Here is a 22,804-nt window from a genome sequence, read left to right on the forward strand (position 1 = left end):
ATGAGGAATCTCCATGTGGCTTATAGTTCATGCATTTTCACTGAGCCTAAGTAGAGTTTCTCAACCTTACCATTACTGATATTTTAGGCTAGATCCTTTTTTGTAGCAGGGAGCTGTCCTGTGCATTGTAGAATGTTTAACAGTATGCCAGGAGCATTCCCATACAGTTATGACAAAAATCTCTCAAGACCACAATATATGTCTCCATTCTACTCTTGATGTGCATTTGGGTTCTTTCCAGCTTGGTACTAATAGTGCTGCCATGAATGTTCTAGTACATGCCTTTTAGTGGATGTATATGTGCATCTTGGTTGAGTTGTTCATCATTCTCGTTCATTGGATGAGCGGGTGAATAGACGGATGGGGGAGCGTGGATGGATGGGTAGATGGGTGGATGGAGTGGAACCTAGGAGCAGAATTGTTGGGCCAAAGCTTAGTCCTAGATACCTCCAGTTTTCCAAAGTGGTTGTACAGATTGACCCTTCCACTGGGAAAGCTGTGGGAGAGTTCCATTTGCTTCTTACCCTCCTGACACGTATTCATGGCATATATGCTGGTGGGTTTGCGGTGGCATTTCATATCCCTGATGACTAATGAATTTGACACTTTCATGTGTTTCTTGGCCACTTTTTAAGCTAACATTGAGTGCTTTCTAAGTGCCGTTTCCAGCCCTCTGATTTACAAGTGTTATGGAAGACAACAACGCCATCCCATTTCACAGATGGCTAAATAGTAGTTGGTAAGAAGAGGAGCTGGGGGCTGTTCCTGGCAGTCTAATATGGAGCCCCCAGGTCCTGGAGCATGCACCTTGGCTTTGCCATTCCCACATTGTCAGCGGGGCCACCCTAGCCACATTGAGATCTAACCAGTTGTTTGAAGGTGGCTGTGGGACCATCTGCAGAGGTGATGCAAAGACTCAACATTCCAATGGCAAGACGGACAGGAAGCAAATAAAGAAGGTGGCCAAGGTGAGTGGGCAGGTGGTGGCCCCTAGGCTATAAAGACTAAACATGAGGTGCAAGCAGCAAATTCAAAGTGTGTTTATTTACGGGAAGGTCATGAGAAGCAGGAACAGACAGGGCCACAGGGAGGCGATGTGGCAGTGAGGTCGCCCAAGTGGACTGTCATTTTCCGGGTGTGGGGGGCACAGGGGCTGGGCTGTGGGGGAGGTTTCTTGCCCTGGCAGCTTTGGCCAAGGCCCCATGGCGGGCATCAAACAAAGACTTTCATGAACTCCACCAGGCGTGGGTCCTTGTAGAGCTTTTCCTCCAGAGCCAAGTACTTCAGCGGGGCCAGCTCCTTGTGCCTGAAATCAGAGGCAGGAACAGGAGGTGGTGAGGGTTCACAACGCTCTGCTCCAGCCTCCTAAGGGTCCTGTCCAGCTCCCCCATCCCTCACCGGTTGAGCCGCTGCTCCAGGATGCGGATGCGGAACATGGCCTGAGAGCAGTAACTCAGATACAAGTCCTCGTCCTCGACCGTCAGGGTCACCTGGTTCTCCTGGTACCACTGCTGCTTCTTCTGCAGCTCCTGGGTCTCCTGCGGGCATGGGGAGCAGAGAGCAGAGGAGTCGATGAGGGCCGGCCTTGCTACCACCATCCATAGAAGCCAGAGCGGCAGAGGCAGGGGCCACACAATGTCTTGCGTGGGAGCCAGTGGGGGGTCACATTTAGAGAGGTGTCGTGTTCATGAGGAGCAGGCCTCAAGACTGAGAGCCTGGTGAACAAGTTTCCAATATTTTCAGAGCTTCCGATTCCTTGTCTGCAGAATGAAGGGCACTGTATACCCTTGCACACACCAGAAAGCATTGTGTGCAGATTAAAGGAGATAATGCATGGAAACTACATGGCACGTAGCTGAATATGAAATGCAGCGAGGACTAGGGGTTGTTATAATGTACCACCCCTCCCTCCCTGCTTCCACCCAGCAAACAACGAGGAAGGACAACTCGGTCTTCTGGAAAATTCCAAGCACTGATTGACTCATTCCCCCTCACTGCTCCCTCAAAAGTGTGGAGATGGGGAGCAGACAGCCCCGGGTCCATTTTCTGGACGAGGATGCCGAGGTTCCCTCCCCTGCCCAGGCCCTGGCCGCACCTTCTCGAACCGGGCCTGGATGAGGTTGGCCTTGTCGATGAGCCGCTGCTTAAAGTCACTGAGGCACTCGTCCTTGACACGCATGGCCTGCCAACGTGTCATCTTCTCACTCGGCGGGAGCTGTGCCAGGAAGGGGGCCAGATAGTCCAGCTGGGCCTCCACCTGCCGCAGGTGTTCCTCGTGCATCACGCGCTCCTGTGGGGGGGGGGGGGGGAGGGTCAGCTGGACGAGCAGGAGCCGCAGAGACCTCCCGACCAGCTCTGCATCAACATGTGACAACACAAAACTAGGCCTTAAATCCAGATCCCAGGGCCAGGTGCCGCTGGGACGGAGCCCGCGGAGGGGCTCTTTGTGCCGGCCCTCGTAGCAGTGGTCATAGTCGGTAACAGCCAACTCTGCATACCTGAATTCAAATCTCTCTGCCTGAGCCCTGGCAAATAACCAACGCTCAGCCGATGCTTGTTCAATAAATGGTAATAAATGGTGATCATAGTAACGGTAAATCAAAAACTGTCAATAACTCCCTTCTTTTTCTCTCTCACCCCCGGTCTTCTAGCCTGTATCGGCTGAGAACCAGTGAGTGGTCTAATGCCCTGTCCTGCCTCGACAACCCCAAACTATTTTTAGAAATCTCCACACTTGGTGGGTGAAGGAGATTTAGAAGCTGGCCTTGAAAACCCAGCTGGGCCTTGCAACCCGAGGGTATCACCCGAAAGTCCTGTGCGGCAGGTGCCCGAGAACTCAGGCCTGTGGCCAGAGTGGGCTCCCTGGGGCTACCGGCCCGGGTCCTGACCTTGAGGGGAGCCCTGGGTGGAGGTGGGTACACGATTTCCATTATTTTCCCATGCGGCAGAGGCCTTGGCTTGGCCACAGCCCCTGGAGGTGGGGGGAGACCTTCTGGATCCTGAGCACCCTTTGGCGTTCATCACAGAAACGGTCAGCTCAACAGCAAGGAGGACCACAGTGGTGTCAATAGCTTTGTCCCCTATAAGGAGCTCCCTGGCAGAGTCCCTGATTGTCCTCGCTGTCCCGGAGGCCTGGGGGGGGGGCAGCGGTGTCCAGGAAAAGCCAGGGCCTGGGCCAGGACACGAGGCTCACCATGGCCTCCCGATACTCTTTGCTCTTCGCGTTGCGCTTGGTGTCATAGATGGAGATGGTCAGCCTGTGCTCCTCCTCCTCCTCCTCTCGAAGCTTCAGGATCTCCAGCACCTAAGTTGGAAAGCGGGGGATGGCATGGATAAGACACCCTCTACCCTTGCCTCCTCCCACCCACCCACCCACCCTCGCCACGGGACCACCTCCAGCTCCGACTCCCAGGCCTGATGTCTGGACAACTTCTCCTCATTCTTCAGCTTCATCATGGCCTCATACTGGTAGAGAAGCTTCTTGGTGTGCTCCATGGGCTCCACCTGGGACAACCACAACCACAGTGACAAGGAGAAGCAGCAATGGCTAGGGTCATGGGCAGACTCTGGAGCCAGACTGCTTGGGTTCAAATCTTCCCTTGCCGTTTTCTAGCCGTGTGACAACAAGCAACTTGCTTGACCTCTCTGGGCCTCAGCTTCTTCATCTATGAAAGTATAGATTATAAAAGAAGGTGAACTGGAAGCTCAGAGGGACTAAGGAATGTGCCAGAAGAGTGAGGAAAGCCAGCTCCTCAGAGGTGGTAGGACCTTCTCCTATTCCAGTGTTGGTCCGGGATCTGGGGTCAGCTTGGTCTAGGACTGGGGGGGGGGGGGGGGGGGAGGACGAGTAAGGAGAGTAGCCTGCTGGGTTGCCTTTCTTGATGGAAAAAGGGCAGATTTTCAGAGGAGCTGCAAAGATGAAGGTCCCCAGATGGGAGCTCTTGATTTTCCCAAGGGGCAGCGATGAATTTCCGGGCTGGGAACTATGAGTTTCCATCCCAGTTTCCCCAAGTCGTTGGGATGGCACAGAGGGCCCCGGGAACTTCTCCTCACCCACCCGGCCCACCCGGGCCAGCCACGGCGCCCAGGCCCACCTCAAAGCTGATACACATGTCGGGCGTCATGACGATCTTGTTGCCCTTGTTGTCCACCTCGGAGCGCCGCAGGAACTCGCGCTTGGAGGCCGTGATGTGGTCGTCACGGCAGTGGTAGCGCAGCTGGATGCGCTCCTCCGAGATCAGAAACACGCGTTCCGCCACATCCTCATCCGCAGGCTGCTCGGGGTTGCGGGCAAACCGCTCTGTGATTTTCTGGGAGGCCAGATCATCATAGGATGGGAGGTGGGGAAGGGGCTCTCTGTGCACACCCCTGAGGGTGGAAGTAAAGGACAATCGGAAACTGGGCTTTGGGGGCTTTTGGGACTTTATATGGAGCAGTCCTTCCCAGCCAGACGGTGGCTCTCTGGCTCCGTGGGTTCTCAGCACCCGGCCACCTCAGCCCTGTATGGTGCGGCGTTTCTTCTCTAGCTCTCTCCACAAGATTCTATTTGCTCACCTCCAGAGATGGGGAGCTCACCACCTCTCCAAGCACCCTGCTTTATCATTAAACATCCCTTACTTCCAGGAAGAGCCTCTTTGGTATACAGCCGTTAAACAGAGTTGCCAAATAATTTGTAATGATGTAGAGGAAAAAGCGCAAATTTAATGTTAAGTGAGTGATGAGGGATTCTACCTTCCCTCGCACACACACACCACACACACACCTCAGTTAGACTTAGACTCTCAAAGCCAGACCTATTAACACATGGCAATATCTGAGAGATACCATCCAGAGATACTTTTCCTTTTCTTGTTATATTTTTCCCTATTTTCTAAATGTTTGGTCACGAGTGTGCACTTTTTATAATAGTAAGGAAGTAACACATCCATGGCCCAGTGGCCGAGGGCACAGCCTGGCGTCTGACGGCCTCAGGGTCACAAAACAGGAGAGGGCACTTGGGAAAGATGTGGCTCCAGAGTCAGAGCTGTCCCCATCCCAGGGTCACCTCAGCCTGCCGGAGAGAGTGGGCACCCTATCCCCAGGTCTAGTGAGTGCTCACCACAATCGGCCGGGGGTTTGACTCTGCACTGTTCGGAGACAACTTCTTGACCCTGTCCCCGAAACTGACATGGCGATAGGAGAGGAAGTCAGACCGTCCTCGGTAATACTCCGTCATTGTCTTCGATGTCTCCTCCCGCTTTACCAGGCCGTCCACACGGGCTCTGTCATAAAACTCCATGACGCGGTCCGTTTCAGGTTGCACAGACTTGTACGAGTGCACTGTAGTGGGAGACAGGGTCCGGGAGGTCAGCAGGGTGAGACCAGGAGCTCTGGCCACTGGCTTGAGAACCCAACCCCAGACCCCAGGGACAAGGCATGCCCGTGAATGCTCATGGATGACCACGAGTTCTGTAACCAATCCCCTACTGCTGAGTATTTAGGTTGCCTCTGTCCTTTTCGTTATTATAAACGACACCATGTTGAACATCTGCATCATGCATTTTTCATTCTTGCCCATTATTTGCTCCGGACAAATACCAGCAGTAGCACTGCTGGTCAAAAAGCATGCACAGTTGAGGGGCACCTGGTGGCTCAGTCAGTTGAGCGTCCTACTTCGGCTCAGGTCTGTGATCTTGCCGCTCGTGGGTTCGAGCCCCGCGTCGGGCTCTGTGCTGACAGCTCCGAGCCTGGAGCCTGCTTCGGATTCTGTGTCTCCCTCTCTCTCTCCCTCTCCCCTGCTCATGCTCTGTCTGTCTCTCTCTCCCTCAAAAATAAATTTAAAAAACATTAAAAAAATTTTTTTAGAAAGCATCGTTGGAAGCTACTATTGATTATTTTGCCCAACTGCTTTCCAGGGACATTGCACCAATTTTCTGTCCTACCAACAGTGACAGGGGGCAAGTGTGTTTGCTCACACCCAGTAGGACCATTTTCTTCATCTTTGCCAACATGAGGCTCGTAAGATGGTCCCTTATGGATTTCCTTCCTTCCTTTCTTCCTTTTCTTTCTTTTCACTTCAACTACCAAGTGAGATTGATAATTTTTTTAAAGATGTATATTGACACTGTGTTTTTCTTTTGTGAGTCTTTGGTTAGGGCTGTTGATTCTCTCCCAACACATGTCCTTCCCTCACTTCCCAGACTCTGGGGCTCATGGCCACACCTCCGCCCCCTGCTGCATCATCCTTGTGGAGCACATTCATTGGTTTTACTGCTCAGCATTCTGACCCTTTGGAAATGTGACCCCCCCCCCCCCCCCACCGTGTGCCTAGGCCTAGCCACAGAATGGGCTCCACGGCTCTAGTTTTGACTTTCCTGGAGGGACATTTGTCACATTTCCTTGGATTTTCTGCACTTCCCCTGACCTCCCACACATCTGATTTGCTCAGGGAGGCAGAGGCGAAGTGCACTGCTTGCCGCCTAAGAGCCCTGCGGATGCCTGGGTACTGGCTCCTCCCAGCACAGGCCAGCCACATGGAGGCTGCTCCAGGAATGAGAAGCGTCCCCACCCCGGCCTCCCAGCCGGACACTCACCACGCAGAGCCTGGGGGTGGCCTGGCTTGAAGTAGTCGACATTCAGGCCTGTGTTCTTGTCTATGTGCTTCAGCTCCAGCATGTCCTCCCGATTCTGAAACCATTCCTTTATCTCCAAAGTCTTGGTACCTGCGGGGCGCAATGGGTGCTTGGTGCAGCCAGGCCGGCTCCCCTGGCCTCCGTCCACCTGCCCAGCACAGAGGCCGGCAGGGCCCGCACTCACACCGAGAGAGTGGCAGCGACGTGCCCGAGGTCACACACCGGGATGGGGACCTCGGCTCTCCTGCTCCCATGGGCGGGGCTGCCCCCCTTACACTCCAAGTCCTCGTAGGTGGTGAGGCGGCACACGAGGCCGTTGCTGTTGAGATATGGGGCCCACTTCTCCAGCTTCGCCCTCTTGTACTGGATCACCTTCTTCCCATTTGGGCAGCGGGTCTCGAAAGCTGCAGAAACAGAGCAGGCTGGGGTCGCTCCTCCCCAGATCAGGGCAGTGGGGGCGGGGGGGACCGGAGGGCCACCCTCCCCGCCCTCCCCAGCCACTCATCTAGTTGCTGTCTGCTGTGCTGTCTGCTTAGCTCCAGGCCCCCAGCCCACTGCAGGGAGATGGAGGAAAGTGGTCACTAGGGTGGCTCTGCCCTGGGGGACTTCTTAGGTTTGAGCCTGGCTGTGGGAGCTGTGACCTACCACACCAGTCACCCACTGCCAGGCCTTGGCCTGTGCAGGTCTCCCTGCTGGAAATACTCTCTGCCGGGAGGCTGGGCCGGGTGTTCCTCCCCTGGTTCCCATGAAGCCCCTTCTAGCCCTTCCCACCTATTAGAATAGCCCATGCCCTCGCCGTGGGTCTGGGCACCCCCAGACAGGCACCTCAGCACCCAGTAGATGCCGGCATGGGACACAAGTGTCCCTGCCCTCCTGCTTTCTCTGCCTGCTCCTCCTGGTCCTGACACCTCCACTCCCCTGTGCCACCTGTACTATGCTTGGCCTCCTCCTGGCAGGGAGGGTGCGGGAGGGGAATGACTGCGTCCCGGTCCCCTGTCCTTTATCACCCACCCTGTGTCACCCAGCGCGGCTTAACTGAGCCCCCTCCCGCATGCCAGGTGTCAGGCCCTCGGCCACAGAGCTACTGCATGTAGCAGGAAGGAAGGACAAGGGTGCGACAGAAGGCAGAAGGGGTGGAAATGAGGGACTGGGGCAGCCTTGGCTGGCTCCCCCCGAACGGGTCCTGGGGAGGTGGGTGAACACATATGTGCATATACCTTCTGGGGAGATCTCAATTTGCTCCACCCATGAGGGCGGCATGTCGAAACTCTTATCCTCGTCCTCCTTGCCCTGTTGGGAGAGGGTGGAGGGGGCAGGCTCTGGTCAGGGCTGGGCCTTGGAGCGGCAGTTAGAGGCAGAGCCTCTGTCTTGCCCGCCAGGGCCAAGCCACAGTGGCCATCAGCTCCCCCAGGGGAGCCAGAGGTCACGGACGGTTCTGACCTGGCGTGACCCAAGGTAGAGACGAAGAGGGGTGGCTCAGGAGCCTTCCCTTGACTGCCTGGCTAGGACAGGAATCCCCTGCCCTGCATGCCCCACCTCCTGTCAGTCAGCATGGGCACCGGGAACAGCTACGCATCCTTCCTTAAGAAAGGGGCTTCTGGAGTCAGGTGGACCCAAGCCCCACCCTCCATCTGACACCAGCTTGGCGTCCTGGGGGAGTAAGTCCCTTAACTGCTCTGAGCCTGTTTCCTAACTGTTAACTGGACCCCGTGGGAGGACTAACTGATAGAATATACAGGGACGCCTGGGTGGCTAAGTCGGCGAAGCATCTGACTCTTGATTTCGGTTCAGGTCATGATCTCACGGTTCTTGGGATTAAGCCCCAAGTCTGGCTCTGTGCTGACAGCTCAGAGCCTGCTTGGGATTCTCTCCCTCTCCCTCTGTCTCTGCCCCTCCCCTGCTAATGCTCTCTTTCTCTCTCTCAAAATAGATAAATAAACAATTACTAAAAAAAAGAATGTACATAAACCACTGAGGCACTGCCTAGCTACTGTTTTTTTTTCCCCCTCTTCAAGCCTTAGTTTCCCCATCTGTAAAATAAGGACTGGTCTACACAAATGGTCCTCAAGCTAGGTAACCACAGAAACGTGGATAAGATTTTCACAATGTAAAACTGTTCTCCCACAAACATGGCTCACACCTCTGTGCTCCCTGGAGGCCAGCAGGGGGCGCCTGTGTCCCAGGATTTAGGGCACATGGAGGCTCATCCAGAGATGAGGACGATGAGACAAGTTCGTCGTACCTATGGTCTCCCTTTTGTCCCTGAGCAGTCCCAAGAGGTAGAACAGAGTCACTGTTCAGAACCCACACTTGGGAGTCAGACTGTCAGATCCCAGGTTCAAGCCCCAGCTCTGTCACTTACAGGCCATTTACCATTGGGTAAATTACTTCAGCCCTGTGTTAAGTCTTCTTGTCTGTAAAATGGGATGATGATAATCAGGAAGGATCATACAAACACCCACCTCACCAGGTGGTTGTAAAGACGTGGACGAGTTAGTTCAGGTCAAGTGCCTCCTGGCACTTAGGGTCATTCGAATGTTACTGGGGTGGGCTGAACTGGGTCCCCCTAATCATGCCCCAAAACCAGTACCTCAGGATGTGGCTACATTTGCAGACAGGATCTTTAAAGAGGTAGTTAAATTAAAACTGGGCCACTAATCCAACGTGACTGGGTCCTTGTGAGAAGAGATTAAGACACACACACAGAGGAAAGACGGCGCGAGGACCCAGAGAGAAGACAGCCATTTGCAAGTCAAGGAGAGAGGCTTCAGCAGAAGTCAACATGCCCACACCTTGATCTTGGACTTCCAGCCTCCAGAACTGTGAGAAAATTAATTTCTGTTGTTCAAGCCCCCCAGTGTGTGGCACTTTGTCATGGCACCTCTAGCAAACTGATACACCTGGTACTATAACTGACCCCCCTCCCCCATTTTACACACAGATGGGGAAAATGAAGCTCTCCATGACTGGGAAGTTTGCCAAGGTGAGCAGCCAACAGCTAAGGCCTCTGGGCCCCTGACCTCCAGGCACGGGTCCTCACAGAGACCTGCCCGGAAGGCCCCCGGCCAGGATATAGGAGAGGGGATGTTGATGCTGTGGGGAAGGCCCCAGGCCAATGGGCTGATTAGACAGACAGAGAAAGGCCTGGAAGCATGTGAGGGGGGCTGTGGTGGCTATGCAGGAAGGTCTGCAAGTGAGGCCAGGGCTTGTGGGCGTGGTCCCATCACCCTACTGCGGGGCACACGCTCTTAACAGAAGCAGGGCAACCACTGACCAAGGCGGGCTGTGTGTGGGGCAGGAGCCATGGATGCAAGTCTCAGCCCTTCCCTACCCCACTGGGTGTCCCGGGCAAGTCAGTGGACCTGCCTGGGCCCGAGTTTGCCCATCTGTAAAATGAGAGCAGGGTCGGGGCGCCTGGGTGGCGCAGTCGGTTAAGCGTCCGACTTCAGCCAGGTCACGATCTCGCGGTCCGGGAGTTCGAGCCCCGCGTCAGGCTCTGGGCTGATGGCTCAGAGCCTGGAGCCTGTTTCCGATTCTGTGTCTCCCTCTCTCTCTGCCCCTCCCCCGTTCATGCTCTGTCTCTCTCTGTCCCAAAAATAAATAAAAACGTTGAAAAAAAAATTAAAAAAAAAAAATGAGAGCAGGGTCCAGGCCCTTCTGCTTTGAGGGATCTATAACTGGTCTGTCTGGCACATTCCCCACCAATACACATACACGTGGTGGGGGACAGGGGTCAGGTCGGCCTGAAGCAAGACAGGGCGCGAAGACCCCATCCCACCGCCCAGCCCCGCGCTGCTGAGACTCACCAGGTTTTCCACATCGTCGTCATCATTCAACCCATCTTCCTCTTCCTCAGTCAAGGACAGGTGAGACTTCTCGGTCCCCAAGAGCAGGTACTCCCATCTCACAGGGTCTCCCAGGTCAAAGACCAAGTCCTGGTGGGGGAAGGATCGTCTGAGTGCCCCCCACCGCCAGCACACCCCCTCCCGTTCCACGCGGTAGCGGGGAACAGCCGTATCCGGAGTAGAGGAGGGACCTGGGCCAGGGTCTCAGGGGGGCAGAATGTCGGTTCCAGGCCACCTCTCAGAGGCCACGCCCATCCTCCTCATTTCAACAGGGAAACTGAAGCCAGCCCCGCTGTCCAATCTCCCTGCGAAGACAATCCCACTGTTGGTCTCTGTGAGACTTGGCCACTCTCCGGCCTGGGACGGTCCTGGATATGGGGCTTATCCTGCTGCATCGATGGGGGAGGGGGTGTCCCAGGCGGTGTTCAGAGCAGATGCAGGCCAGCAAGGCTTTACGGATGGGGAAATGGTGGGTTTGAGAAAGGGCCAACTCACGGTTTCTACCCGTGCCAGGGAGAAAGGAACCAGGCAGGCACACGCAGAACTGTATAGAGGAGGCAGGCGGGAATCTCTCCTCCATAGTGGGGGGGGCTCTCACCTTTTCAGCCCAGCCTACCTGAGCCTGGGTTCACCTGCCAGATAACTCCCAGCAGATGGGGGCACTCAATGTCCCAATCTACCTCCCCAGTCTGGCACCCCCTGACCCCAACACACCCAGAATCAGTGTCTCAGAGGGAGGTCAAAGGCTTAAGAATAGCTTCCCACAAAGGATTTCAACATGACGCTGTCCTGAAGGCAGCTCTGATCTGAGGCCACCCTGAGTCCTGGGGGGCTCTTACTCTGCTCTAGCTGGGAGGTGGGGGGAGAGGAACGAGGAACATGGTGGAGGGCAGGGAGGGAGAGAACTGCCCGCAGATGTAGTAGTGACTGCGGATAGTCAAGGCTTAGAGGAGAGGAAGCTAACCACACAGATGTTTGTATTTCTTTAAGGCACGTCCTCCATTCCATCACCTTGGTAACCAGAAGCAGTAGTTAGATGTTCTGATACTTTAACTTAAAGTTCTCTTTCCACAGAGAAAGCATACATGAATGGACAACCACCACGTCCGTGAGCCTGGGGTGTGTTTGCACCAGCCAGTTTCTGTGTGGGTGCCTCGCGTGGCTTTCCGTTCTCAATGTCATTTCAGGGTCGTCCGAAGGAACAGAGCAGCCGCTCCCACTCTCCCCTGGCAGAAGTGACAGCCAGTGTCATGATCTATTTCTTCATGGCCTCACTTGGTGATGCAGTACAGCCTCTCTGGCTTCGCTTTCCACCAGACCACCCTTCCATCTCCACCTCATCTCATCATCTTGTGCTATCCCTGCCACAGATTTCCTTCTCCTGGCACTGGTGCAGAGCATGCTGGGAGGGGGAGGCTGAGGACCTTCAGTCCAGTCTGGGATGGGGCGAAGGAGGACTGTAAGCAGCCTCTAAGGGTCCATTAGCCTTTAGAGGGCGCTGACCGCCATGGCAGTTAGGAGCCTGGGCTCTGGGGGAGGGCAGTCTGGGCGCTGCTCTATCTGTGCGGTGGGGTAGAAGCTCTTTCTGTAAAATGAGAGTAACAACAGCTAACATTTGTTGCACAGGCAGGGACTATTCTAAGCATCTACTGCACATCTACCCCACAACGTTGTGAAGTCAGTGAGAGCCAAGCCTGGAATCAGGCTGAGAGGCCAGCGTGGTGACGGGAGCGGGGGCTGGGCTGATCCTCACTTCGCTCAAGGCAGAAGTTTCCCCATCTCAGAACATCTGACTTCCACACAGGGTGACTTGCACTGGGGCACAGGTGCATCAATTCTGCCCATCTGCCACAGGGGTGACAGCAGTCCCCTTGGACAGGGCCACCTTGGAAGAGGGGGCAAAGGGCCCAGGATCCACCTTTGGGAAACTGGCCCGGTTGGAAATGGAGGATTTGGAAACAACAAAAGAGCACAGGATGTGGAGCCTGGAGCCTGGGTCTCATTTGATTTGTGTACAGCACAATGAATTTCTAGAAACTGAATGCACTCTGGTTCCCTGTACCCAGATTAAGAAATAGAACATTGCCCACACTCCAGAAAGTCCTTTTGTGTCCAGTTACGACTCTCCCTCTCCCCCAAACGTGTGCATGTATTTTTAACTTACGTAAGTGGCACTGAATTTTATACACACACACACACACACACGTATGTGTGTATACATATCTACACACACATTCATGGGAATTCGTTGGACTATACATTTAGGATGAGTATGTTTTCTGCATGAGTATATTTTTCTACACTTTAATACATTGTTTTAAAAAATCACTCATATAGGGGCGCCTGGGTGGCTCAGTCGGTTGAGCGTATGACTTCAGCTCAGGTCAGGATCTCGCAGTTCGTGAGTTCCAGCCCCGCGTCAGGCTCTGTTCACCTGCCAGATAACTCTGACAGCTCAGAGCCTGGAGTCTGTTTCAGATTCTGTGTCTCCCTCTCTCTGCCCCTCCCCCACTCACACTCTGTCTCTCTCAAAAATGAATAAACGTTAAAAAAATCACTCATATAAACAACAATCCACTTTTTATAAGGATACACAAATCAAGAGAGAGACAATAATATTAGAATGGTTATTTATGGACAAAGGAGTGGGCTATGGGACTCAGCTAATGGGGAAGTCTGAAGCTCGGTGTGGCCAGCTCACCCCACAGGTCACTCCCCCAGCATACCCCCCCACCCCCGCCCGACTGTGCCTGTCACATCGCCCCCGCCCCCTGGCCCAGTACCTTGCAGCAATTCCAACAGTCCTGCATGTTGACCCAGTAGTTCTTATGGTTCCAGAGGCTCTCGATGCCCAGGAAGTGGTCGTCCTGGGTGCTGTAGCTGCGTGCCGTGAATGGGTCGATAAAAAAACTCTCAGGCACCTCACGCTTCCCCGACAACACCAGGACCCAGGAGTGCACACGTAGGCCATGCAGGGGGTCAGTCTTTGCTTTCTCCACATCCTGCACGGGAAAGGTGGGTCCATGGGCCAAGGGGTGGGAAGGGGGGTGTCAGGGGCCCAAACATCTCCCCAGGGCTGGGGAACCAGCAGGCGAGCCAATTTCTGATCCTGACGGCAGCACTGGCCGACTGCATGACCTTGAGGACATCACCCCCCTTCTGAGCCTGTTTTCTTATCTGTAAAATAGGACGGTCTGGGTTTATCTGTAGTTTACAAACTGGGCCCTTTGGAGTCCCGAAGTATCTGGGGTTTACTGGCTTTCTGCGTTGTGATTCTGGGTGACATATCATCCAAAAGAAGGTGGAGGGGTACTGTGTGGCCTCTTTGTCGTCTTCCCTCTGGAAGAAGGGTGACTGTGTCATGTTCTTCTTTGTATCCCCAGTGCCTGGACCACAGGAGATGCTAGTAGATACAATATGGAAGCGAAGGATGGGAGGGAGGGAGGAAAAGAGTGGGGGGCGGGGGGCGGGGAGATGAGAGTGTGGATGCATGGATGCATGGAAGGAGAGCCGGGAGGATGGATGGGAGGATCCAGACCTGGGATGATGGGGAACCAGGGAGGATGGATGAGGAGTATATACAGGTAGGGAAAGAGTCTGGAACAAGGAGGACACCAGAGTCCGGCACAGAAAGGCTGGCTCCAGGCAGCAGAGCTCTCTGACATTAGAAACCCATGGCAGAAGCTGGCTGACCACCAGTGGGAGCTTCCCACATGGCTGGACTGATGTGGGGGATGGAGAGGCGGGAGGAGGGGATGCGGACCCGGGTGTGTGGATCTGTGTCGGTTTACAGTTGCCAGCGGCCTCTCCCGGAGGACTGAGTGCAGGGGCTGAGGACGAGGACCCACCAGGAGGCGCTCTTCCTCCTCCCTCAGCCGCCTCTCCTCCTCCGCTTTGATCTCCTCCAGCTTCTTTGTCTCCTGCTCTTGCTGGAACCTGCTGGTCAGGTCCCTGGGCGGTTTAATGGCGTACTTCTTAGGTGGTACCTTTTCTTCCTCCTGGACCACCTGTCTCCCAACGAGAGAAGGATCAGTGGCTCTGCATCGCCCGCCCCACTAACCAGGAGGTCACAGCTGCTCCTGGAGTCCCCACGCTTTCTGGCCCTAAATGCAAGAGCCTCAGCTCCCATTCCCTGACTTCAGGCTCTTCTGTAGAATGGGACGGGAATAAGAACCTTCTCTCGGGCTTGTTCTGAGACCTAAAGACAGGAAAACGCCCACGGGAGGTGCCGGGCGCGGCAGAGCTCAGGAGATGAGATTTTCGCCCCTTCGCCCCCCACTGCCCTTATTATCTATGATCTGGATTTGACCCAGAAAGCGGGAGAATTGTCAGGAGTCGGACTTCCCAGATTCTGGCATTGGAGGGTGTCTCGTGTTGACCTAAAGACTCTTCTGGGCTAGGAAGGAGAAGAAAGCCTGTGTGCGTGCACGCACACGTGTACAAATGTGTGCCAGGTGGTCAGCACAGTGTCGAGGGGAGAACACCGCAGAGGCTGCGGAGGGGGCCTGCCACAGTGAAGAGGGAAAATGGCCAGTCTCCGCAGCTGCCCATCAGCCAGGTGGGGCCTCAGCCCCTGTCTCCGTTCACCAGCCGTGTGGCTTCGGCCATGTTAGTCCATCTCTCTGTTCATCTCTACATACTCGTCTGTGAAATAGGAGAGAGAACACCCACCACACAGCGCTGTTGTGAGGGGAAGCCCCATCAACGGACGTGAAAGCGGTTTGTAAACCCGAGAGTTCTCTGCATCTAGTAGCTATTCTATCACTTTAATTATTAACATTTTGGCTGGGGTAAGAGCCCTGAGTGTGGGCTCCCAGGCCTGAGGAAGCCAAGCGGAAGGCAAGGCGGCCTTCGCTCCATCTTCCTCGGGGAGGTGGGCCTGTGAGAGCAAGACTCTCACCCGGTGCCTCCCTCCAGCAGAGCACCAGCCCCAGGGCCCCCGGGAGCTCGCTCAGGTGTGACACAGGTGCACATGCACATAGTGCTGGAGGCCCCAGGCCCCCCGATGCCCTGTCCTGAGCTGCAGACACCCACGGGGGCTTAACTCTGATCACAGAGCCCTGGAGTCAATCCAGTTCCCCAATGGCATTTTCTGTCTGTACCGTGGCTATTTCCCAAAATGCAGAGATGCTTTTGGAATCCTAAAATTAAATTCATTTCAGAGCGTCTCTTGTGTTCACAGCAGCCTCTGGCCAGTTGGAAGCTGTCATGTCAACAGATATAAAAACACACCCACCACCTGCTGGAGAGTTGGTGACAATTTTTTTTGCTGTTAAAAAGGGGTCTTTTGAATTGGGAGGAAATAGTGGGGCGGAGGGGGGGCGGAGAGCGAACTAAATGCCCACTTGTCTGTTTTTTTCTTTACATGAAAACGGCTAGGGGGATTTTTATCAAACACGGAGGATAAATCTGGGAGAGACTGACGTTAGAAGCCGGTGGAAGCCGGCGGCAGTCACAGAATTCACCTGGTGGGGAACAGCCGCTTGGAAGTGAGTTAGGACAAGGGAAGGAGGACAGCGATTCGGGGAGCCGGGCTGTGTGTGCTGAGACACCGGGACAGACACACCAGGACAGGCACACCGGCAGTGTGAATGAAGTCCGGGGCAGCGGGGGGCTGCTTGTGGGGCCGGGAAGGGGCAGGAAGGGAGGGGACGCGCTGCGTCACCAATGGCACGCCTTGCGGGATGCCCGGGGCAGCACGAGCCCCCGTACCTCCTGGTGCTTCACGGTGAGCGGGCACACGTCCCGCGTCAGGTCCATTTGACACATGTTCTGTGAGCCGTAGCCGTTGACACAGTAGGCATCGTAGCCAGCGCCAAGGAGCATGGAGCAGAGCAGCGTGCTGAAGTCGAAGCAGTTCCCCTCCTGGTACTTGAGCACCGTGGTCGGGGAGTACAGGTGGGAGGGCTGGCCGCAGAGGGCTAGTCAGCGCAGCCGCCCCGCTGCACCCCTACCTGTCCTCCCACAGGCCAGCAGCCTGGTGTTAGGGCCAATGCGCATGCGGGACCCCTCCCCACCCCAGGCTCCTCCCCTTTGTCAGGCCGAAGAGCCTACCGAGAATGGGATGGAAACCTCGAACCATGTGTAGAAACTGCAATCCACATTTGCCTATAATTTTAAGTGGCTGTGGACTTCCTGATAGGAAAGACCATCTGGACTAGTTAGAAGCTTCTGGTCTAATGCTCTCTGACTGGTCGTTTTACGGTTTTATCCAAAGTTGTCCTCACTTCTTCTGATCGAAGGATCTTGCCTTTCTCCCCTCTCCCTGTGCATCTATCCCTCTCTCCCTGTCTCCCTCCATGATCAGTGGGAAACACATTGAGCTAGACAGAAGCCCAAAGATGAGGCTGGGGGTCACAACCAGCAAGGCGCTCCCCTCTCTCCTTTTCTCACCTCCTCAAGTCGTGAGAGGAAGACTCTGAAGGCAGAAGGAGGCAAAGGAGGCAAAGAGGTAGGAGCCAAGAGACCAGGCTTGCTGTGTGACCTCAAGCAAGTGGCCCTCCCTCTCTGGGCCCATTTCCCCACCCCACCCTAGAGGGGTCTCTGAGGGGCTCAGACCAGATGCAGTATGGCCTGTGGTGTGAGCCTCACTGAGCCTCCTTCGCCCTATCCCTGGCTTCCCCTCCTAGGTCCCATGGGCCTAAGGATGCAGCCAAGGGTGGCTTACCGGCTTGAGGGGGTCCGGCAGGGGCACCATGGAGAGAAAGTCTGAGACGAACTGGGCACAGCTGTCCCAGTTGTAGAGCTCAGGGTAGGGCATCAGTGTGGGTCGGATGGTTGTGCTCACGAACTTCTGCAAGGGGAGAGACCACAGACCCCCGGAGGGCTTTCTACCTGGGGGTTGGTGGGGGGAGGCCAGTACTCCCAGCAAGCCAGAGCCCTGGGTGGGGAGGCTCTCTAGGCCTCTGCCCCTCCAGCCCAGATGCCAAATAAGCTTGTGCTCTGCTGAGTGCTGCCAGACCAGGCACCACCTCCCGATCCCCCAACAACCCTGTAAGTCAGGCCCAGTGGCAGATGGGGAAACTGAGGCTCTGAGAGGTGAGCTGACTTGTTCAGGTTCACAGTCAGTAGCAGATCTGGCCTGTCTGGCTCTTGACCACCACCCAGTGCGAGGGAGCTAGTGCTACCCCTTTGAGGGGCTGCTGTCACCCCAGGGCCCATGGCCCAGTCCTCCGTGGTCTCCCTGCAGATTCGAAGAAGGCCCGCCAGCATAGGATGCCACATGGCCCCACCCGTGCAGGCCCGCTGATTGCTCCAGGGGAAATGCACACCTGGGGTTACCAGATCAAGAGAAGCGGGAGCTGGGACCCGTATGGGAATCACTGAGTTTCAAATGCTGGCAGCTAATACCAATGTTAAAAATTACCATGTGGACCAAATAAAACAGTCTGTGGGCTGCTGTTTTGCAACCTTTGCATTCATCCTATGCCATTCCACCTAGAGATGGGGGAAACTGAGGCCCGGAGACACTCAGGACGTGCTTGGGTTACAGGGCTGGAGGGAAGGAGGCCAGGGCTTGGGTCCCAGTCTATCTCATCTTATTTCTCTGCCCTTCCCCGGACAGAGCTGGGGTCCGGGGCTGGAGACTGCACCAGGTGTCTAACTGTCCCGTAGCTGGCGTGGGGTCTCCAGGCCCCCAAAGGCCCCCAGGGGTGATTCACATCGACTCTGCTGAGGTCTGCTGGCATTTGGATTTATGCTATCCCCGGATATAAACTCTGACCCATGAGCTTTGGCCCGCCTCCCTCCACCCTCTGCTCTCCAGCCCTTGCCCTACCCTCCACGACCCGGCCTTACGGGCACTTCGCACTCGTTCAGTGGGTGCAGGAAGAGGGGCACGCGGTCTGGGCACAGGTGGCTGTACTGGCGGGAGAAGCTGTCTGCCACCTGCAGCAAGTGTTCCTCCTTGAGCGTGTTGCTTTGGTAGGAGAGGGGTAGCTTGGAGATGTCGATAGTGTCCTTGGTAAAGGTCCTGTGCCCGTAAGAGGGGTGGCATTAGTCCGTGTGAGGCTAGGCCTGGCACACAGGGAACCATCAACCCACCTTAGCTGCCGTTGGCTCTATCCTTTCCTCATTTAATCCTCACAGCTGCCTAGAAGCATCATCGTCCTGTGCACTTTTAAATAGAAACGGGAACGGAGGCACAGAGGTTGAATGACTCACCCAGGGTCACACGGCTAGTGAGGGGCAGAGAGGGGACTTGGACCAGGCCGATTGAAAGCAGAGCCCTCCTTCATATCTGCCTCCCTCTATGTCCAGTCCTGCCTCCCAGCCCTAGGGCCACCGTTCTGTCTGGCTCTTCTCTCACCCAGCCCTGGTCTGACCCTCATCAGGGCCGCCAGGCCCGAAACCCCCACCCTGGCACGCACGAGAGCTTCTCCGGGATGGCCATCTCAATGTCTGACAGCTTCTTCTCCAGGTCTCTGAGCATCTCCTGTGTCATGGGGGCTTCCTCTCTCCGCACCTCCATCGGCCTCACCACCTTCTCGCCCCTCTCAGCCCGCACGGCCGCCTCCTCCCGCTCGGCCTCCTCCTCCTCCTCCACTTTCTCCTTCAGGACCTCCATCCTGGCACGTCTCTGGCTGCCTAGAGGCAGAATGTCTGTGGGAGGGATAAATGCACTCAGAATGGCCCACTTCGGCCACCAAGACCACCTGTGTCTCTGGGAGGTGGTTTAGAGGGGGGACAAGCGAGCCCCTCTTAAACTTCTCTTCTATTGGGGAGAGTCTTGCTTGGTGCTGGCATGCCTGTAACACCTTTCTGACATGTGCAGACCTCTCTTAAAAACAAAGACAGGGGCGCCTGGGTGGCGCAGTGGGTTAAGCGTCCGACTTCAGCCAGGTCACGATCTCGCGGTCCGTGAGTTCGAGCCCCGCGTCAGGCTCTGGGCTGATGGCTCCAAGCCTGGAGCCTGTTTCGGATTCTGTGTCTCCCTCTCTCTCTGCCCCTCCCCCGTTCATGCTCTGTCTCTCTCTGTCCCCAAAACGTTGAAAAAAAAAAAAAAAAAAACCAAAGACACAGCAGGCCACAGGTTGAAAGCTATTGTCAAGGCCAGAGTAGGTCCTGGTCCAAACTTACTAATGCTGCTTGCCAACCTTCCCTCCATCCCTCCTTCCCTCCTCCCTCCATTCTTTCTTTCTCTCTCCCTTCTTTCCTTCCTTTTCTTTGTTCTTCCTTCCTTCCTTCCCTTTCTTCTTTCTTTCTTTCTTTCTTTCTTTCTTTCTTTCTTCTGAAAGTACCTTCTCTTTATGGCAAGCAACACTAATACCATAGGGGTTACAATGGTATTATGAAGTTTCCTATTAAGATATACTTATTAAGTCGGACAAGTGAATTGGAAAATTATTCATAATAGTAAGGTGATATGGAATATGATGAAAGGATAAAGAAGGAAGGAAAAAAAAGTAACATCACCAAATTCGGAGCTGAGGCACAGAGAAGGCAAGGGCAGGGCACCTGGCCAGGGGGCAGGTGTGTGGGGTGTGACATAGCCTGTACTCTCCGGGCCAAGCCCTTTGTCAGCCCACAGGATGGAGGTCTTTTGGGGAGCCACATTGAGATGACATTTGTGCTCATGTGCCCTAGGGAAGCCCTTACCCGCAGCCACAAGGCAAAGCCTCACTGTAGTGGACCACTCGTCGCCTCCCCAAAGATCCAGTCCCCTCTTCCATATATGGCAGAACCCCAATTTCACTGGTGGCAGCAATGTGCTTGGTTTGAAATGTTCAGTTCCCGGCCTCACTTGCAGCTGGGGGTGGCCTCGGCGATGTGAACCTGGTTCTGGCCACTGAGATGTGAGTCCAAGTTGTCGGATGGTAAAGTGCAGGGCCCAGATGGCACGGACTGTCTGCCCTTCTCTTCTTCCTGCATAAAGCAGGAGGTGGGACAGCCAATGCTTGATCGTGAGATGACCACACATGAGGACCAAAGCTGCCTGCTAAGGACAGCAGAGTGGAGAGACGGGGGGATGTGGGGTCCCAAACGGAACCCTGGCAGCCCTGAGTGCCACCTCCAGACTTGCCGTCATGTGAGAAAATCCAGGCTCTGCTTATGGAAGTGGCCATGTCGGGTTCCTATTACACCAGCCCAGCTGATCCAATGGCCTCCTGCCTCCTGACTCCATCTCCAGTCTTTGGTATTTGCAGTGCTCTACCTCAAATGTCCCGTTTCTTTATGGCACACAGGGCAAAGGTCCAGAGGGGAGGGAAACCAACCCAATGCCCAGGGTGTGGTGGAGTGGGAACAGGGGAGAAAAGAGCAGGGTCTCCCCAGATTTGGGTGGAGCCAGGATCCAGGGCGGGGGCAAAAGGGACCAGGAGGTAAAGGCTGGGCCCACCTCCCCACTCCAATCCCTATCTGGAGCCTCAGCTTCTTGGGGAGGCAAACTGACCGCCAGCCTAGCTAAACGGAGAACTTGGCTGTGCCATCAGTTTCTGCTGGGGCCTTGGGCCACTGCCTGCCCTAGGCCTCGTTTTCCCCTTCTGCAACATGAAAGGACAGATGTTTTCTGTCCCATGCTGACATTCTGTAGGACTCAGGACCCAGTAATGCACCTGTTACTGGAGGTCAGCCCACTTGACGCCCAGGTGGCCGACATCATGGTGGAGACCTGTGTCTAGCAGGCTCATTCAGGACCCCAGTTCTCTGCAGGCAAACCTCCCACTGTGCCTGCCAGCCCCGCAGCACAGCCCAATGCTCAGATCTGTTTGTCTTCCCCTTGGGCGCAGAGAGTATTCCGCCACAGGGAGGACAGTAATAACCATCACTAGGTGCTTACTGTGTACCCGATACCTACTGTGTGCCAGGCACCGTGCTAAGGGCTTCCCAGAGATAATCCCACACGTCCTGCACTGAGTCAGTGAGATCCCAGAAAATATGTATTGGTCTGTGCCTCAGTTCCTGGCACAGAGCTCCAGAAACGCTTGGAATTTCCTGAGTGATGAGAGCACAGGGAGCATCTTTTGTCCTGACGAGGGGACTCTGGGTGGGCTGTGGATGGGGCTGGTCGCCGCGAAGGCCATGCTATGCTTAGAAGCTCAGAATCTTCAGCCCCACGACCCCCCACTTCTCTAAAGAGAGGAGAGCGGTTTGGAAATGAAGTTAATAACTGATGGTGCTAAATGAGGAAGCCTCCATAAAATACCAGCCGGAGGGGGTTTGGAGAGTTGTCAGGTGGGTGAACCTATCCACCTATATGACACCACCATCCCCACAGGGACGGAAGCTCCTGTGCCTAGGTCCCTTCCGGACCTCACCCTATTACCTCTTCATCTAGCTACTCATCTGTATCCTTTTTGGATCCTTCAATAAACTGATGAATGCAAGTAAGTGTTTCCCTGAGTTCTGTGAGCCATTTAAGCAAATTAATCAAACCTGAGGAAGGCGTCATGGGCACCAACCTCCAATTTGTAACCAAAGAAGACAGAAGTTGTGGGTAAACCTAGGGACCTACTACTTGAGATCGGTGTCTGAGGTGGACGGGCCATCTTGTGGGACTTAGCCCTGAATCTGTGGGGTCTGATTCTATCTCCAGGTAGATAGTGTCAGAATTGAGTAACGTTGTAGGACACCCAGCTCACAGAGAATTGCTTGGTGAGTCACACATTTGGTGACCAGAAGTGTCAGGGGTGAAGTGTCCCATGTGAGTAGTAAAGGAGAAACACAGGAGATAGGACACTGAATTGAGTTTTTCCATTACGGACTCTAAGAAGCAGACAGTGCTATGATACCCACTTTGCAGATGAAAAAATTGAGTCCTAGAGAGGTTAAGTGCAGTGCCTAAGGTCACAGAGCTAGTAAGTAGCAGATCTGGGGTTAGAAGCCATATATTTCTGGCTTTGAAAGCCAGGCACTTAAGGGCCTACTGAGATGGGAAAGTTCTAGAAGGGATGAGGCGGGGGGAGTGGGAGAGGTAAGTAAAGATAGAAATGGGGATAAGGCCAAGGTATCTGTGGGCTGCAGAGGGTTACAACTGTGACAGGCACTGAGATGGGCCCTGAGCCCAAGGTCACAGAACACCTTTATCAGAGGTGGAGCTGAGCTAAATACTCCCCAAACCAGACTGCCTCCTCAGCTACAGCCCAGTGTGGGGAGGGCAGTCCCTGCCCAGAGGCCCTCCCCAACCCGCGCAGGCCCTTTTCTGCACCGTCCCTGGCAGCAGCCTACACACACACACACACACACACACACACCCCTTCCCCAGAAAGATCAGGGCTGGAAGCCCCCCAAGCAGAAAAAGCCCCCTCCCACCACCACCCTACTTCTTACCCTGCCACCAGCTACCTCAGCTCCTGGGCTCCCTCCTCACCCCTCTGAGAACAGCCCGCACCATCTGTTAGCCCATCTCCA

The 22,804-nt window shown here is 55.0% G+C and overlaps 1 protein-coding gene across 4 annotated transcripts; it reads right to left on the reverse strand.

Moving 5' to 3' along the window:
• Positions 1-1,045: 1,045 nt before the first annotated feature.
• Positions 1,046-22,804, reverse strand: DRC7 (dynein regulatory complex subunit 7). Of its 4 annotated transcripts, none has more exons than XM_047835981.1 (18): positions 22,724-22,804; positions 18,826-19,057; positions 18,254-18,428; positions 17,124-17,249; positions 16,169-16,363; positions 14,305-14,463; positions 13,240-13,458; positions 10,418-10,546; positions 7,829-7,901; positions 6,887-7,015; positions 6,573-6,701; positions 5,099-5,319; positions 4,095-4,310; positions 3,394-3,504; positions 3,194-3,304; positions 2,096-2,290; positions 1,399-1,538; positions 1,046-1,306 (listed from the first exon to the last, which is right to left on the reverse strand). In XM_047835981.1, exons 2-18 carry the CDS (start codon positions 19,020-19,022, stop codon positions 1,213-1,215), a joined length of 2,619 nt encoding a protein of 872 aa, XP_047691937.1. In that variant the 5' UTR covers positions 19,023-19,057; positions 22,724-22,804; the 3' UTR covers positions 1,046-1,212. The 4 variants fall into 4 exon arrangements, with proteins under 4 accessions (XP_047691937.1, XP_047691939.1, XP_047691940.1 ...); XM_047835983.1 differs by having other exon boundaries at positions 22,739-22,778; XM_047835984.1 differs by lacking the exon at positions 22,724-22,804 and adding an exon at positions 20,199-20,246.

The sequence above is a fragment of the Prionailurus viverrinus genome, chromosome E2 (genome assembly GCF_022837055.1).
Source record: "Prionailurus viverrinus isolate Anna chromosome E2, UM_Priviv_1.0, whole genome shotgun sequence".
Lineage (NCBI taxonomy): Eukaryota > Metazoa > Chordata > Mammalia > Carnivora > Felidae > Prionailurus > Prionailurus viverrinus.